Source organism: Hoplias malabaricus, chromosome 5, assembly GCF_029633855.1.
Source record: "Hoplias malabaricus isolate fHopMal1 chromosome 5, fHopMal1.hap1, whole genome shotgun sequence".
Lineage (NCBI taxonomy): Eukaryota > Metazoa > Chordata > Actinopteri > Characiformes > Erythrinidae > Hoplias > Hoplias malabaricus.
In genome coordinates, this window is record NC_089804.1 from 32,926,587 (window position 1) to 32,946,196 (window position 19,610).

A 19,610-nucleotide genomic window follows, 5' to 3' on the forward strand; every position below is an offset into this window, starting at 1 on the left:
AATGTAGTCTACACAACTAACAATAATCTAAAAATAAACAGCATCCTGCTCTTAACCACATTGTCTCCGTTAGCCTCACGTTTACTAGTGTAGATGTGTTTTTGATGTAAATGTGTGCATGTTTATTTATTTGTTTGTTTATTGATTTCCCAGAGAAGTTCATTTAAGAGTCAGAAGAATTATGATCGTCTCAGGTGATGGGCAAGGTCTCAGGATGTAAAAATGCCACATTCCTTTTTTGTTCCCATACCCAGTGGAAGACAATCAGATTATCTGACATAGTTTGTGCAAATTTGTTGGATTCAAAACAAAATTGTTTCTTTTGTATCTAATTCATTTTACAGAAATATAGTCTTATTTTCTTAATTATTTTTAGCACCAGATAAACTTAATTTTATCTTGAGCTTAATCTTAGCTAGGGCTGTTTGAGCCAAGAACTCTGGAGTCGACTTAGTCTCTGATTCTGAAGTGATGGGAATCTAAGAAAGAGTCAACACCACAAGGAAATGTTCAGAATTTGAACAATCAAGACAGATAGCAGCACAGACCACCCAGCGGACCCAGCAATCCACCTACGGACCCAGATGTGTCTAAGAATTCCTGTCTAAGAACATCCTGAGTTCAAACTTCAACACTGCAGCATGGAGTAGACTCTGAAATCTCCAACACAGATTCAGGGTTCAACTCCCTGCCCCAATCTCTATGCCAATCTCTAACAAAATCAAAGGTGCCAAGAGTTTGCTGCAGAAATCAAAGATATTTTCAGAGTAGCTCAGGTCCTTGTTTGCCGCAGTGCAGTATTGCTCCAAGTGGTCGAATCAAGAATTGCAGTGTTTGTTTTAGTGGCCATTTAATTATGTTTCTAAACCGAGCCAGAGAAGAAAACCTCTGGAAAGAAACAATGAACTACGAGAGTCCAGAAACATCTATCTACAGTAAACATTGAGAACAGGAGGTAGCCTCATGTGGTGAAGGCAGTGTATCTCTCTCTCTCTCTCTCTCTCTCTCTCTCTCACACACACACACACACACACTCACACAAACACACACACACAGGACATTCTCCCTGTGTGTTGCTATACAGTGGTGACAGTGAGCAGTGAGCTGGGGATCTGGAGCGAGTCATCTCTGGCCCCAAGCCGCGTTCCATGGGTCAGCAGCTCCTCTACTGTGGTCCAGTCGTCCAGCAGCTTCTGGTTTCGGAGGCGGCTCAGTTTCCTCTGGCTGAGTTCCAGCACGGTGTTGGTGCCACCTGCAGTGGCAGTGGACACACCGCAGCCTCCTCTCTGTGCTCGTTTCTGCAGCACGTGTTCCCGGCGCTCGGTTCTGCTCCAGTAGCGTCCGGTCCGGATCTCGCAGTGGCTCTCCTCGTCTGTGCTCATGCCGCTGCGCTCATCTGCCAATCTCAGAGCCCGATCACGCAGCATCTGGTTGCGGACTGCCCGGGGGTTTGTGGCTGGCCCACTGCCAGGTTTTCGTGACGATGTGGGTGACATAGTGGTTGTGTGGCCCTCCAGTGTGCTGTAAAGCCCACCTAAGCTCTGTCGTGAGGCTGGTTTGGGCCAGGTGTCGTTGACCTCCTGCGACGGGGTGTGGCTGAGCGTGTGGAAGCGACCCTCTCTTTCTCTGCCAGCAGGGAACTCGCTCGCAAAATTCCGGCCCTCCCAAATGGCACCAGGAGATCTGCAGCCATTGTCGTGGTGATGGGGCTCGTGGGACAGGAGGGGCAGGTCACAGTGCGAGTCTTCAAAAGAGCTGGTGAGACTGGGTTGGCTGATGGCATGTTTGGGGCGTGGCCTCTGGGCAAGGTGAGCGTGGTTAGCAGGGAGAGTGGCATGGGCCGGAAGAGTGAGGTTTGGATGGTGGGCAGTGTATTTAGCATGTGTGCCATTGTTAGCATGGAATGTAGCATAGTCTGCAGAGATTGTCTGGTGATTAGCATGATGCGTAGTTTGATTAGCATGGTGTGTAGCTTGTGTAGCGTATTCTGCAGGATGTGTTTGGTGGTTAGCATGGTGTGCAGCATATTCTGGAGGGTGTGATTGGTGGTTAGCGTGATGTGTGGCTTGGCTGGAATGGTGTGTGGCATATTCCATTGGGTGTGGTGTGTGATTAGCATGTTGTGTAGCTTGATTAGCATGGTGCGCTGTGAGATTAGCAAGATGCGGCAGAAGCAGCTCTGACTTCTCTGGCAGCTCCGTCTGGATCCTGTGGCTGTAACTGTGGAGGGTCATGCAGTAGTTGGGTGAGGCTGGGTGACTAGCTCTTCTGCGATGCTCCACCTGCGGTGGGCGATGGTGCAGTGTTCTGCTCCTACGAAGCATGCCTGTGGAGGCACTGTGATGCGGGGGGAGCCTCTTCTGGCTGGAGGGTGTACTGCAGGCAGAGATGGCGGGGTGTGGAGTGAACAGGGCACCGCTGCTTGAGCTGTGTCGGTTAAGACTCGGACGCTCAGCCTTTCGAAACTGGACTGAAGAGACCCGAAACAGACCTCTGGGATGCCCCCCCATCCCGCCAGGCACACACACGTTTGGCTGCACCATTAATGCCTCGGGTATAGCCTCCAGTTCCCGGTGACCCTTCTGATTCTCCCTGAGGTCCCCCTGGTGGTGCATCCGGGTGTTATACAGGCGCATTCTCTTCTCCAGCAGCCTCTGGAACCGCAGGAACTCGCCGGTGCTCACGCTGTAGAACCCAGAGTCGCTCAGCTCAGAAGAAATGAACGACTCTGACGAAGGTGATCCTCCCTCTCCTCCTCCTCGGTGGGCGTGACACTCTTCAAGCCCCTCCTCTGTCTCTACACCGGACAGCTCTCCTTGGTGGAAGCTGCCATCCGTCCAGCCTAGGCCACTGTCCAGCTCGTGGTGGAGAGGCAGGTAGCCCATCGACTTCTCCAGCATGTAGTCTTCATCTTCTGTCTGTAAACATGCACAGTTTATTAAATCAACTCTACAGTAACCACTAGGGGTCACTCCTCTGAGCAATAAATATCAGTTTATTAACGTCATACTGTTTCTGTTGAAGAAACACTCACGACTGAACACACCAGAACACTACATCACCCCTGAGTCTGAACGTGACCTTCTTCCAAGTTGCATTTTTATTTTGATTATTTACTCACCTGGAAAAAATTAATCAGGTGTGTCCTTTTTGATGTTCTTGAAGGTTAGAGAATAGGGATTGGGATGGGAAGGTCACTTAATTAAGAAAATATTATATATACAAATGAATTTTAAAGTGTTTTTGTTTAGTGTATAATTGTAATTCATAATTTGAACATTCTCAGCTTTTGTCCTTTTATGGTAACTGTTTTGTCATATTAAAAATCACAGTTCTCATTTTATTGAACAAAAAATAACCTATAAGTGAAGTAGTGTGAAAATGGCAAGTGAAAAAATTTATTGGTAGCTGCATTCATTATGAGCTCCATCAGGAAAAAAAGTGCTTCAAAAGCATGTGATGGATTTGTTCTGTTCTTGGGGATAATATTGTTTCCAAAAGTACATGTGAGTTTTACTTTATACTTAATTTTTATGTAATTTTTTGGTGAATAAAATGAGAATTGTGATTTTTTAAATATGACACAGAGCAAGAGAATGTTTTATTACAATTAAGAATATTTATGAGGCTTCAGAACCACTCTGTTCTTCTCTGTAAAGTTTATCTGGTGGTCCGAGATGAGGGTCGACTCCGGAAGTGGACGGTGGGATTTGTTGATGATGGGGAGACCTTTCCAAGAGAAATGTTTTCTCTCTCGCTCTCTCTCAAGCTGATGAAGAACATCTCAGGGCTCAGAAAGGCTTAAGGGCCAAACCAAGGTGATGCAGGTCCTGGATATGCTGTAATGAATCTGGTTGTTGGCAGCTCTGCTCAGTGCCTGCAACTCATGGGTTAGTGTAGCACTGTTGCCTAGCAACACACAGCTTATTTACATAATGCCACCGAACGGCTAGGGAGGCATCAGAGCCGATAGACGCTGTATCACACACCGCAGCACCACAATCTGACCAGGCCTGTCCACTAACTGCATCACTCTGATTAGGAGTCAACGTGGGGACTTATTGTTGACTGTTATTGGTCTGTCAGCAAGTATTCACCTGATCTGCATATGCAAATAAATTCAGAACTATTCAAATGACTGTGAGATAAACCCACATTGTTAATTCTGCTGTAAATAGAAACCACACACAGTCGTCTGCTCTTTTCCACTGGAATGGCAAAAGCATCTGCTCGCTGATGGTTAATCATTTAATCACACAATGTCCACACATTTCTATCATCCAATCAGAGCCCAGCTTATCCTGACAGGGACTCTCACTGCACTCTGATCTCACCTGGGCCGCCCTGTGTCCACACCCAGTGGACCTGCCCATCTAGAGTTCCCAGTGGAACCATGTTATCTAGAGTGATGGAGTTCCTCTAGTGTGTGGAACAGTGCAACTGTGTTCACTGGAGTGATGGAGTTCCTCTGGTGTGTGGAACATGGAACTGAGTTGGAGTGATGAGTGTGATCCAGAACTAATCATCAACACCAGTCCCTGACCCTCACTGATGATTATGAGGCTGAACTCCATCAAATCCTCACAGCTATGGTCTAACAACAGGTGTAAAGCTTTCACAGGAGAGGAAAGGCTGTTCTGGCATTGAGTGGAACACACTCCTGTCTTAAGCTCTTACACTTCATGTGTCCTCTAGAATGGTCCTGTGGAGGCTCACCTGGCTCTGGAAGCTGCTGGGTTCTTCCAGGTTGGTGTTGCAGCAGCCGATGAGACAGCTCTGTCCCTGTGGCCCTCGGTTCGATAGCTTGTAGTCCTGAGAAACACGACAACACCATCACAGGGAGGAAAACACGGCTTTACTGAGACTTTACTAAATCATACATTTTTGGGTGTGGTTTATTAATCCGCCCTGCACAGACTTTGGGAACGATGCTCTGTGTGTGATATCTCTGGGAGATAAAAATCCTAGGTTTGAATTTGTGAAAACAATCACATTTCAATCCCAGCCATATGTTCCCTAACCCTGTGAGGAAGTGAGAGATCTCTGGATTTACTGCAATATTCCAAATATTATCAGGTGTGCTAAAAGGGGTTTTAAAAGCATTTTTGTGTAACTGTAATTCAAAATTCAAACTTTCTCATTTGTAATTTTATGGTAACTCTTGTGTTGTATTAAAAATCACAACTCTTTTTCAACAATAAATTACCTATACATTAAGTATTAATACACTAAGTTCACAATCTCTAACATCAAAATCCACATTTTATATCATCTGAACTCAAACTCACATATACCTTTGGATACAATACAGTGGCGGATGCTGGTCTTTCAAGGAGGGGAAGCTCAATTTCGGCCTACATCATAAAATGTGTCGGTTTATTTATATATAAATTCTACCCTCCGTTCCTTTTCAAGAAAATGATCTGTGACCCTGTCGTACCAACAAGGCGTCTTTTCCAGGGACTTGACTAGTGTCCTCACAATGGCCAGCAGAGCTAGGCTGCTTAAACGGCCTTGGCCCATGTGAAGTGTGTCCGCCTGTGAGTGCTTTGTGACGGTGGAGGGGCTCAGCAGCACCCGCTGGACAGAAACTGTGATAGGAGTCAGAAAGAGTGATAGAAGTCAGTCTCCAAACACAAGCAGCTACAAAAAAACCCACCAGAATAGAAGCTCGATTTGTCACTAGTCGTTTTTAACAAAGAATATGCCGCTAAGAGGTTTAAGAAATTCTCCGGTTCAACTCAGAATGAAAATTTAATGCTTCCACGGATCTCTACACCAAAGGATCGCTGATTCGCTCATTTCACTGTCAATCAAAAAGAGATTCAGCCTTAGACAGATCATCCAATGATCATGCAGAAGCTGAGCGTCCGGGCCAGCCGAGGCCAGCCCACTGCCCCATAGACCCCCAGAGACGCTGAGCGTCCGATGGGCAGGACAAAGCCCAGCATTTATCCAATGACTCGTCTGGTTTCGCTGCTTCGCTATTGAACTATGTGGACGCTTGAGAGGAAAGCCGTGTCTTTACCAGTGATAAGAAGCTGATTCTGAACAAATGTTGAGCGCGTTGTAGTGCATATTTATTCATTGACATGTACACACAACAGTATATATTTGATCACTTATTTTTTTGACATTTTAGGAGAAGCTGAGCTTCCCTTGCAGTCTTAGAGCAATCGCCTCTGATACAATATTATCCCCAAGAACAGAACAAATCCAACATATGATTCTGCAGCACCTTTTCCTGATGGAGAATGCAGCGACTGTAACGAATGAAGCGAACAATAAATTCTCTACTCACACTACTTTACTATTATTACATTTTTTAAAAATAAAACAATAATTGTCATTTATACAACAGTTACCATAAAAAGACGAAAGAGTGGAGAAAGCTTGGAGTTTGAATTACAATTGTACACTACACAATAACACTTATTTGTACACCTGATATCTTAAAAAATAATAATACAATAATGTCCAGTTCCTCTGGGATGAGTTGGAGTGGTGAGTGTGATCCCCCCCGCACGTGTGTTTTTGGTGTTAATTATGGAATGTGTGTGTGTGTGTTTAGTTGACTCTAGGCCCTTGCTGTAAGCCCGATCTCAGCGGAACAAAAACTTCAGCATGACTGACCTGTTTATTCCATTTAGAATGTGAGCTCAGTCAGCTTCAGTACAACGCACAAACACACACACACAAACACAGACTTCTGTTGATGTGTAAATGCTGCCCCACATAACTCAACCCCAACCTCAGCAACAAAACCTCCGCCTCATCCACTTTTCATCGTCCTGTCCTGGTTTAATAGCTAAAGCCCACTGTACGTCTGTATACACACACAAACAAATTAGCAGTGGTGGACAGTAAATGTAATTCGTTTCTGTACTTAAGTACTTTTTTCATGTATCTGTACTTTACTGAAATATTTCCATTTGGTGTGACATTTTACTTTTACTCCACTACATTTCAAAGTCAAATATCTTACTTTTTACTACATTATGAAAATCTGCCATTACTTTTTTGTTTGTGTGTCAATAAAACTGTAACATGTCTGAACAAATTTCCCTGCTCCGCACAGCTCTCCGTGTGACACAGTGGCAACGTTGCTAGGAGATGAACGAACAGTCTCTGCATGAAAATGTTTCTCCACCTAAAACCAATAATACCAAAGGCAGACTTTGTTTTTACCAACTGCTGCGTGAATTTGTATTTACCAGTCTGCTGCGAGACTGTAAGTAATAATTTTCAGTTCTTAGAACCTTTATGAATTACCGTTTAGTATTTGACTGTATTTCAGTCATCAGCAACTACTATTCATTCATATACACAGTTTACGAATCTGTAGATGTCACAAATCAATCACAGAGGGTGACAGTGAGTTGGAGATTTATTAAACACAATACGTGAAGTAAGGTCAAAACCAGAAAAAAAACATTCCAAAACCCAAAAATATGTACAGTACATGTCCAAAAGACAAAACAGATTTCAGGCAAAAAGTCAGATAATCAAAACAGTAGCCTTAATGTCTTGATGTCTCAGAATTGCAGAAATAGCTCAGAATATACTCTGCAAATATATAGACAATACAGAGAGTTTAAAGAAAAACTATACAATATTTTTATTACCATAAAATGACTGCTTCAAATCATTGTAATGCTTCACTGACCCGTAATATGGAGAGAATAAGTGCTTTTGTCATTGCTACTCTTGGCTCATCACTGCAGAAACTGCACTATGAAACTTTTGGAGGAGATTAGGAAACCACCCCTTCCTTCCCGCTCCCTGCCAAATTAAGTACAGTGCTGTAAAAGTTAATTGCTCTAGGGGGAGCACCAGGATCAGAAAAAGTCCCCCAAATCATATCTGGTATTTGTTGTAAAACTATGTTATGCAGTGTCCTATGCCATTGTGAAATATACATGTGTGTTGGCGTCCATGTCACTCTGCCATTACACAGCGAGACAAGTAGGGCTGAATTTCAAACATCTTCTAGATTGTCTAGATTGAATCAAGATTTTCCATAAAGTCAAAGTTTCCTTAAAGTAAAATCAGAACCCCTGTCGTTCTACGACTGGGAGACCCCACTGGATAGGCTTAATGATGAGCAGTTGATTTGATATAGATTTATAGATTTGATCGGCAGTCAATCCATTATTTGTTTAACCGTCTTGAGTTGGATCACGCTACTTTCTGCAGCTGTGTTTTTCCTGCTGCGGTGCAGTTAACGAATGCTCTCCGATGTTATGCTACGGTTCTTATGATTCTTTCAGCCAGTAATAGGCGAGGAATTTCATGTCAATAAGTCACCAGTGTGCTGCATCATTCACCGAGTTTCAAATGCCCTGACCGTCTGTTTTTATTGTATTCCTCCAAAAGTACTATCTTTTCATCCTCTGACCAATTTAGTTTTCTTTTTTTCCTCCATTTTTTTCTGAAAGTTTAGTGAGCTGGTACAAGAGGCTTTCCATAGAAACAACAGAAATTTAATCCAATGAGTGCCGTAGCTAAATCCCTTAAAAAAAATTCCTTACGTAAGGAAATCTTTTAAGGGATACTGTAGTCTGCATAGACGCAATGAGTTGCATTTCTGGAGAGGTGCGCATCAGCCCGTGCCCGATACTGGCACTTAAACACAGTATCGGTAGGTGTGTTGGAAATGGCTGACTACTCACTATTCCCTACATGTAATACACAGGGCACTTTTCAGGATACACCCCATGAAGCAGATACGCGCATGCACGCCATTAGATGCAGCTCAATTTAAAGTTGGGCCAGATTATAAACCATTTCACATTTCACACTACACGACTATATCAAACACGCTGCACGACCCCAAACTTCCCAACCAAACATGCAAATCGTGTTCCTTAAAGACAGTTAAATACGGACGTACAACTTGCTGCGGTTATTATTTGTGTAGACTTACAAAGAAAAAACATGTAAAAATGTCTTTGGGTCGTGGATAGGAAAACATAGTAGCGGCTAGCACACTTAGTGGTTAGCACATTCGCCTCCCAGCGCTGGGATCTTGGATTCAAGTCCCATCTGGGTGGAGTTTCCATGTTCTCCCTCCGGGGGCTCCGGTTTCCTCCCACAGTTCAAAAAACATGGAGGGTAAGTGAAGTTATTAAGACAGAAGACGGCTTCTGTCTAATAACTGTCCTGGTGTGTGAGTGAATGAGTGTGTATGTGAATGAATGTCTGTATGTGCCCAGATATGGATTGGCACTCTGTCCTGGGTTAAACCCTAGTGCCCGATGCAGTGCGCGTTTGACTGCCACTTCTCACCAGTGTGTGTGGATTGAGTGTTCTGAGCAGTGTGGATTGTAAAGCGTCCTTGGGTGTCTAGAAAGGCGCTATATAAGTGTAAAGAAACATACATACATAGTAAGCGCGGTCTCAACACACTGCAGCGGAATAGCACATATTTGCGGCGGCTACCTTAAATGGTTCTTAAACAGCGCCGTTGCGTCAATAAAGGCTGTAACAGCATGTTGTGTTCTCCTACAGGTAATACTCGTTATTTGGGGACACGTGCATCCAGCACTATGTAATATCCCAGACAGCGAACATATATCGTTCCACTGGCATAAAAAGGCTAGCACACCACTGACTAGACCACTGCTGGTCTACCATCAGACCATTAAGATTACCGTCCTGTGTACAGAATATAACTATTTTTAAATCTCCTCAAACAGACATAAAATTCACAGAGACGTTTATTCTGGAAATCAAACTAATTCAAATATTACCAACAACTATGAGAGATATAATAATGAATATGCCTAATATATCTTATTAGCATATTACCTAAACATTTAGCCGTTGATTCAACGATGAAATAACGTAATGACTGCCGTCTAATCAACGTTCTCTTAGGGTTGAAATTGAAAGTTGAAAAGACGTCCAAACACAGACATTGAAAAGACGACTATTAGACGTATTTTGGACGTCCATTGACGTTATTAATTGGTCTCGAAATAAATTGCTTGTATAAAACGCATTTTGGACGTCTACTGACGTTTAAAATATGTCCTTGACGGACAGACTACTTTTACACCTATTTTGAACGCCCAGGGACGTTCCTTGTTTACTGGGTAAGCTTATTACATCTTATTAGCAATACAGAACACTGCTTTAACAAAATAAAATCTCTAAGTATAGCAATATAAATATCTGGATTTATAGGCATCTGTCTAGTAGTTAAAATAGAGTTGGTATCGGTACTCTGTATCGGCAAACTTGAACATGAAATATTGGTATCAGTATTGGAAGAGAAAAAAGTGGTATTGGTACCATCCCTAGTTCAGCATAAATTTTGTTACAAAAATTATAATAGGATATTAGAGCCATAATATGTCATAGTACTTTTATTTTCGGTACTCAAGTACATTTGAAGGTAAATACTTTTGTACTTTTACTCAAGTGGATATCTACAACGAGGACTTTTAATTTTACCTTGAGTATCTGTACTTTTACTCATGTACATGGTTTGTGTACTTTGTCCACCACTGCAAACTAGTGTTAAATGTCTTAATGACGGAACCATTCACACCGGTCTCACACCATTAACACACTTGGGGTCTGTTTTAGCTGTGTGCAGAACGCCTGCAGTTTCTGACCAGTATGCTGTAGTATGCTAGTATGCTCTATTATGCTCTTAGGTGTTTACAGTAGTATCATCTCTCCAGGATGTATCTCAGGACTGAGGGACATCACTGAGCAGTCAGCCAATCAGCTCATCAGATCCTCAGCACATCAGATAATCGAAAATCCTCTGAGATTTTATAGTCTATAAATCTAATGTAGATTTTTTTTCTGCTCTGGCTTTACTTCCCCTAAATGAAACACACACACACACACACACTTATTTTAAACTGCACTTACATGGCAGGGAGCATTGTGCCTGTCCTGCAGGTCCCGTGGAGTATTGGGTAAGTAATCATATCTCCCTCCGTTCCCATGATTACCAGGAAGGGTCATGTGACTGTAGTATGGCCTGAAGGGACAAAGATATAGTTCCCGGTAAAAACACTTAACCTCAAATAAATAGCTTTAAACTATTTTGCCACAGTGTTGAAGGACAGAGGATAAGGGATATGGATTGTTGGGGGGGGGGGCCTGTATGTTTGTGTGTGTGATGTCCTAGTGTGTGTTAGCAACACTGTGTGCTTTTTTGTGTAAGTAATAGACATATTGGCCTAATTTCTCTTGGAGAATACATTTCAGTGCTCCTAAATATCTGTACTGTATACACACACGCAGCTGTTCTCTGAGGGAAGAAGGTAAACCGTCTGCTCCTTTCAGTCTGGACACGCCGCTGGACAGGGTTCTGTTTTCAGTGGGCAGGGTTCTGAGGGACCGTCTACACGGTCACTATGGAGTGATGATGATGATGATGATAGAAGACAGTGGATATCTGTCCTTCACAGTGTCCTGCACATCACTCTCCACTGGGACTGGGTTTAAACACCACCGCCTTCCCCAAACTAGACCCACAGCCATGTGTCCTCTCATTTTGTGAGGAGGGTGTTTGGTTCCATTAACACAACACTGTGAAAAAATCATGATTGTTTGTGTTTGTGTGCATTACCTGTCTGAATAAGGTGCATGTGTGATGGTGAGTGTATGTAGAGGGTCCCATGGTCGTTCTGTTTGGGTGCTGCAGTCTGATGTCCTGTGGAACTGTAGGCTCCGCCCCCTTCGGCCTTCAATCTGTAACGTGATTGGCTGCTCGTAACTCGCCAAAATTCTTAGAGCTTCTCTATTCCGTATGTGGCTCAGATCATGAGTATTCACCTAATGGACACACATTCACACACACACACACACACACACATTTAAAGATTTATTTACCTGTAGGATTTTATATTCACACTTTTGGAACAAAACATTTTTATCAGTTTTACAAAAATCTCATCGGACCAAAAACTGGATTGTTTTTCTGTGGTACCCTGATAGATTCAGCCAAGCTCCTCTGCCATTTGTCAGGACTTCAGGAGCTGGACTGAAGAACTAATGCTGCTTTCAAGTACAAGTCAGGTAGTGGTTTGCTCCAGCTCGTTTTATTTCTTGATAATTTTGACACAAATTCAAGTACTTGCCAGTGGTGGACCAAATACACAAACCATGTACAGTGTACCATGTACTCTACCTATGAACTTGATCCGTTCCGTGACCCTGTTCGTAAGTGGAAAAGTTTATTTCTCGAGTCAATTTTCCCCATTTAAAATAATAGAAAAGCAATTAATGCGTTCCAGGCCACTCCGAAAGTCACACTTTTTGCACTGATATATGTTTACAAAATTCTCAAATTAGTAAAAAAATAAATATAGCATTACTACAAATAAAAAGGATATACAATGGTAACTAATAAAAAAGAAATAAAAAAGATTTAAGTGGTTACATATAAACCTTGAAGAGGTGACCACTGGCTCGAGGAGTAACACAGGCACTAGCTGTATAAAAAATATTCAAATGCCTGGTTCGTATCTTGGAAAGTTTGTTAGTATAGACGTTCTTTAGTAGGGGTTCCACTTTACTTGAGTTAAAGTACAGATGCTCAATGTAAAATATTACTCTAGTAAAAACATAAGTCCTCGTTGTAGATCTCTACTTGAGTAAAAGTACAAAAGTACTTAAATATCAAAAGTATAAGTACCATAACTTAGTATGACTCTAAGTTCCTTTTATAATTTTGTAACAAGACAGCGAGCATATATCGGTCCACTTGCATCTGACTGTAGACCACTGGTGGTCCACCATTGGACTACACAGATTACTGTCCTGTACAGGATATAACTAATTTTTAATCTCCTCAAACAGATTTTAAATTCACAGAGACTTTTGTTCTGGAAAATAAACTAATACAAATATTACCAACAACTATGAGAGATATAATAATGAGTATGCCTAATATAAAATGATTATGCTAAAAATGTTGAGACTGTGCTGGATTAAAATGGTTTATTTCTTATCTTATTTATAAAGTATAACAAAAGAACCTAATGAAGGAAGAAAATGTAAATTGGACTATGAATGGAAAAGTGCTAAAATGTGGCATTTTGTCTGAAATGTCTGTTTAATCACCAGCGGTCCAACCAGAAAACGCTGTGCAAAACACTAGTGGACCTCCAACCTTGCCCTCAGTGGGCCAACAGTGGTCCGCAGTCTCCTTGCTATCAGGGACGTTTAATGCTTAATACATTGTAGTTGAAAAGACTGTAGTGCAGTGCCGGTATTACACTGACGTCTGTGACCCTAGAGGGCGCTAATTCATGTCCAACATAGGGGTCACAGTTTCTGACAGCTGCTGTCAGAATTTGTGACCCCACTGAATATTAATTATATAAATGTACTTAAACCTGAATGTTTATAAGGTTTATATGAAGATTCTGTTGTGTTTATAAGGTGTATATGGAGATTTCTGACAGTTGCCGTCGTAATTTGTGACTCCCCTATGCCAACGCTCTGAAGTAGCGCCCTCTAGGGTCACAGAATTCGATGGTCACAGAAATTGGTGTAACGCCAGCGCTCTGCCCACTCTGGAGCGATACTCCAAAATATTATTTTAACTAAAACCCAGAGAACTTCCCTTATAGCAAGGAGACGGTGGAACACGACTGGTGATTGAGGGCAAAGTTGGAGGTCCACTGGCGTTTTGCAAAGTGTTTTCTGGTGATTAAACAGATTTTTTTTACAAAATGCCACTTTTAGCACTTTTCCATTCACAGTCCAATTTACAAAATTTTCATTAATTGGGTTATTTTGTTATTCTTTATGAGATTAGATTAGAAAATTATTTTAATCTAGCAGTGTCAACATTTTCAACATAATCACTTTATTTCAGGCTTGCTCTATATTCTCTCATAGTTATATATATCTCTCATAGTTATTGGTAATATTTGTATTAGCTTGTTTTCCAGAGTAAAAGTCTATGAATTTCAAGTCTGTTTGAGGAGATTAAAAATGAGTTATATCCTGTACAGGACAGTAATTTGAGTGGTCCGATGGTGGACCAGTATGGAGAGTAGTCTCAAAATACTTTACAAATGCGTAAATTTTAATCCACAAATTAAACACAAGTCACAAATATGTTTCACTATTCACAAATGAATAGATCCCAATCTGTGTCTCACAGTCTGCAATTTGTACAAGCACAGTTACATTCATAAATACATGTTTTTGGTTTTCATAGACATATCATAACATCATTTACATTGCATATATTTGTAAAGTCGAAGTCTCGAATTTAAAATGTATTTGTAAATTGTAGAATCTGCATTTGTGGATCAAGTCACTCACGTGTTTTCCGTGACGTGCATTTGTTCATTTCCTCTTGCAGGTTTTTGGACTTTGAGACTTTCCTTTTGCATTTCACCCAATCCAAATACAAATGCAGCCTGATCCACAAATGTGGCCAGCAGGCGAACAAGCCACCGCTTGGTGGCACTGTTGTTTTAGGACCTGGGGCCAACTTAAATGGAGACGCATTTGCGCAACATTTAATGTGGAACTTTGAAGAAAATATGCCTCCAAGCCGCTGAATTAAGCTTCATATCACAGACAGTTAGGAGTGGGTGATCAATATAGAACACTTTTGGAGGTGCCCCACATTTAACGACGTTAAAGTCCAGCGGATGTTCCCTAATTTCACTGCAGACTAGGGTTGTCAAAAAAAAATCATATGGACACTAAATATGGAACGCCGTTGGGCTCTAAACGTGCTGGATTCTCTGTGTTATCATGTAGAGTATAATTTCGTGTTAACACGCTAAGATATTTACATGTTAACGCGTTTCAAATTTTTATTAATTTATATAATAATATGCATGTTTACACATTTTAAGGTATTAAACACTACAGAGATTTATTGTGAAAAATAAACTTCCAGTTGCCATGGGTATCAGCTCGCAAGTGTTGCTGTCTTCACACTGCTCACGTAGGGCTCAACGTAGACATAGGTCAGCACTTAGCTCACTATGTTATGAATAATTCAGATGAAATGTAGGGGCTACAATGTGTGATGAAAGTCCTACTATGAATATGTAAGTACACCCAGATTCGAGGGCTCCCATTGGCGGAAACCTAAAACCTTAAAACATGTAAACATGTTCTTTTTAGTCACGTTATCACTACTCAATTTTACATGTTAACATGCACATTTTTAATAGCATGTTAACGCGCATGTGTTCACACGTTTAGAGCCCAATAACGTTCCATATTGTTCATACGTTTAGAGCCCAATGGCGTTCCATAACCAAAAGCTGTGTTGCATATTGGACTGATACGGGACGCGTTGTGTTCCGTATTTTTGAGATTGGATTGTTAAGAGTGTGATTTGTTTCAGACAGACCGATACTATCTTTCAGTCGAAGGTAGGGGCAGATACCCCATGACTCCTAAACAGAATATGTTCTTCTCATTGGTCATCACTTTTATTTAGCCAATCAGCAGCAAGAGTTAGCTGTCTATCATTTACTGCGGCAGCCAAAGGAGTCACAGTCCCACCTACAGGGGGTTGTTTTGCTGCAGCCCTGACAGCAACAGGTCAGTCCTGAAACACTGGGGAAAACTACAGTGCCACCTAGCGGTGGCTTATCAAGACATGCATTTATGAATGTAACTGTATTTGTACAAATTGCAGACCATGAGACACAGATTGGGATGTATTCATTTGTGAATAGTGAAACATATTTGTGACTTGTGTTTTATTTGTGGATTAACATTTACGCATTTGTAAAGTATTTTGAGACTAATCTCTCTCTACAGTAAGTGGTGTGCCAATTTTTATGCCAGTGGATCGATATATGCTCGCTGTCTGGGTTGGTACTGTTTAGTGTATGATAACATATCATGATATATATCTTAGTATACTGTATTTCTGGACGTTTATTTGGCGTTTTGTTATGAACAGGGTGCGAATTATACAATGATGATTGGGAGGGCCAACTTTTTCTTCTGGTCATAATGGGAGACCAGTCCAGCACAGGCACGTGCTTCAGTGAACTGAAGTCTTAAAATCCTTACAGAGTCTTGCTTGTTTACTGTAATATCTGCAGTACATTAATGATAAATTCATTACACCAGCCAATGAGTCACATACCACACCACAACCTCTGTAGTAAGGGATCACCAACAATATATTTTAGAGCAATGTAAAAATATTGTATAAGTACAGTAACTCATCCTCTATCAGTTCAACTGCAAAACTAGGCCTATTTTTTTTTTTTTTTTGATGAAGCCACAGAAGCTTCATCTACATTTTAACATGTTTTCTATTTTTTAACAGTGTATTACTTTTTATTAGAACTAAACTCTCTTTTAGTGACTCAAGTTAAGTGAAAGGTTTTTCTTAACATTTTAACCAATGTGCCTCAGCCATTTACTTCAACTTTATACACCGATGTATTGATTCACTGCAGTAATATTTGTGTTTACTGTAGAACTACTCACAGAACTAATACCTCACTACTACAGCCACCAGATTATGAAGTGCTGAGATTTTCCCTTCCACTTTAAAATCATGCATACATTACTTGGAGCCTGTAGCAGATTAGTTTTATACATTTCTGCTTATGTTGTGCAGAAAATACAAACAGTCCACATATAAAATAAACCTGTGTTCTTATCTAAATGTTCTGCTCCACGTTAAAAGCAGAGGAAGTTACATACAAAGTGCCTAAAAACACATCTTCAGCCCAAAACCTGTCTCTCCCTTGCAGCATTTAAGGTGGAATGTTAAAATTGAACAATGTAACATCTTCATGTGGGTAATTTACTGAAAGCAATAAATAGTTTTTAAAAAGCTACATAGTTATTTACACGTAAAGTTTTCTCTGGCTTGTGCAGGTGCTACCTTATGTAATCCATAAACAATAATATGTGTGAGGCAGGCAAATGAGAGGTAGCACTTTACAATGAATTATAAGGTCCGGTGGGTGTAGGGGTGCTTAAAATAGAATTTCAAGATTCTTCTGTGCATGGATTGGGGGGTGCGGGGGCTAATACTGCCCAGATGAAAATATACTGCGCTGTTCAAAGTCAAAATAAGGTGCGAAAATGGAAAATGAACCAATTCCTCATTGGGTGAAAAAGCCTTGTAAGCACAGGCATCGTTGCTAGGTTACATGTATTTTGTGGAGTGATACCTGAAGAGCTTTGGTCCGAGTGCCATTACTGTGTAATTTTGGCACTCCTGGAATGTCTCTCAGCCAGTCACACTGCAAGGTTGGAACTAACTGTGGTATAATTACTATATTATGATAATTGGACCGTGGGAGGAAACTGGAGCATGTGGGCACGGGGAGAACACACCAGACTCCTTACAGACACCCGGAGCGGGACTTGAACCCATATATTTAGCTATGTTTACTTACTCTTTGTGTAAGTGCAGTTTGGATTTCTCCTTAATTTCGTTGCACATGCAATGACAATAAAGGCATCATTTCTTATAAATAATATATATAGAGGTCTTTATGACCTCCTAACTTCAATTTCCAAGTAATTTCTGTACCAAGTGTGTCCTCAACACACTTGAATTCTACTTGAATCCACCTCTCAAGGTAGGATCATGATAATCCTGTTATTTGGTATCAAAACTATCCAAAATTTCTGCTAGAAGTTTTGAAAAACCCAATTGTAGCATTTAATCCTGATTAAAGACTAAATTTGATTACAAAATCCAGATCCAAATCTTCAGAATAAAAAAACTTGTAATTTGTTTTGAAAAACCCATTTTTTAAGTTTAACCCAAATAGATTGTTTAAATCTTGTCAGATGCGTTTTGAAAACCCAGCCCCTGGTTTAGACGAGTACATGCACAATGTTTTTTCATCCATGTCTAAATCCCCTTCATTAAAAGACTTGCTGGCTCTGCTTCTTTCTTTCTTTTTTTTGCCTGACTGCCATTTGAAATGGAGTGAGATGATGGACTTATCCTTAAGCAAGGGGACACCCTGTACCCTGCTAAACCTGAACACACCCCAAGAGACCCCTTCAACTCTCCAGAGGTGGGAAACGGTTTGTTTGTAGATCATTGGTTCCCAAAGTTGAGAGACCTCCACTCGTATCCTGCCTCTGGCGATGTGATGGTGGTCTCTCAGGACTGTGTGTCTAGGTTCTGCAAAGAGTGAGATGTCTCTCACTTAAGGACAAGGCCTCCGTGGTCCTGGGTCAGTGGTAGTATGAGTAACTGTTAGCCTGTTAGACTTTTTATCAGTTCTGACTGGTTTTGATTCAACAACAAATATTCGCTGTGTGTTTTGTGGGGTGAGCAGCTATTAGCGTGTTAGCCTATAGCTTGTTAGCCACCAGCAAGTGCCTTTAGATGAGAAACACATCTGACATTTTTCCATCACTCACTGTTTCCATGGAAATCCTGCGGGAACCAAAATAAAGGATTGTGTTTTTGTGGCTGATGTCGAGATCTGAATAAATACCTGACTCTTGCTCTAGCACAGATCAATAATCAATAATCTTTAACTTCCACAGACGATGAGTTATTGTCCAAATCCACGCAGATCGACTCAGAACCAGATGGAGATATGGGCTCTAAATTGGACGGAGTCACGTCCTTATCAGCTACAGGAATGTGTGTGTGTGTGTCTCCAGTTTGATTTCTTCCCCACAAGCAGGAAATGCTCAACCAAGCACATACAGCCCACACACACACACACACACAGTGAACGCTATGTAGCTGCAGGTTTTTTTACACACTGTGCACATTTAAACCCAGTGAAAAGAACACGGAGAGACGAGGGAAGAGAGAAAGAGTAAAGAGCCGTGGATTGACAGTGCCATCACAGCAAATCATCATCAGCTCCTACACACACACACTCAGAATAAGTATCAGCAACAAAACGCACTATAAGCCACTGAATCAGGTGTTTGTGTGTGTGAGCATCACGACAAGCAGAGAATCAATACACCTTTACACACACACACTGGAGATGTTTGTAACATAAACCTCTGCACAGGGACCAAACCGAATGCACCAAAGAAACAAATGCAGTAAAAACAGAGAAAAATAAACCAAAATGACAGAAAAATAATAATTAATCAAGGGATGTCTGAGAGTAAACTAGAAATGTACAGTAACAGAATAAACTAGAGAATATATACAAAAAAAACAAAGAATAAAACCAGTCTCACAGCATCTGCACCAGCATGACACCGCAGAGTGGTCAGCACCGTCCACAGCAGAACCCAATGCTTAAGAGATAATACTGAGGTAATAAAGGCAATAAAAGGTTAATCTCACCCCCATTCCATCCCCAAGCCACGGCCCTGACAGCCGACAGCCCATCGCCACAGCAACGAGAGTTTCAGCCTCAGCACCAACACCGCTGAGATACTGAGAGAGGGGGGAGAGACCGAGGGGGGAGATGAAGAACAGCACTAACTTACACACCCCCAGAGAGAGAGGGATGAGGGGGCAGAGAGAGAGAAGGAAAGGATGAGGGGGTAGAGCAAGGAAGAGGGAAGGAAAGGATGAGAGGAAGCGAGATAGGTGCAGATTCTTCAGCTTCTCTGCCCAGTCTCTCTCTCTCTCTCTGTGGTTCTCGTTCTCGGTCGTCCTGCCAATCACGTTCATTAGCCCCACCCACCTG

At 41.5% G+C, this 19,610-nt stretch overlaps 1 protein-coding gene across 1 annotated transcript; it reads right to left on the reverse strand.

The window, feature by feature from the left end:
- Positions 1-1,071: 1,071 nt before the first annotated feature.
- Positions 1,072-19,373, reverse strand: LOC136696380 (uncharacterized). Its single transcript, XM_066670741.1, has 5 exons — positions 19,262-19,373; positions 11,594-11,799; positions 10,888-10,999; positions 4,717-4,812; positions 1,072-2,918 (listed from the first exon to the last, which is right to left on the reverse strand). The coding sequence occupies exons 1-5, from the start codon at positions 19,304-19,306 to the stop codon at positions 1,077-1,079; spliced, it is 2,301 nt and encodes a 766-aa protein (XP_066526838.1). The 5' UTR covers positions 19,307-19,373; the 3' UTR covers positions 1,072-1,076.
- Between the last annotated feature and the right edge of the window lie 237 nt (positions 19,374-19,610).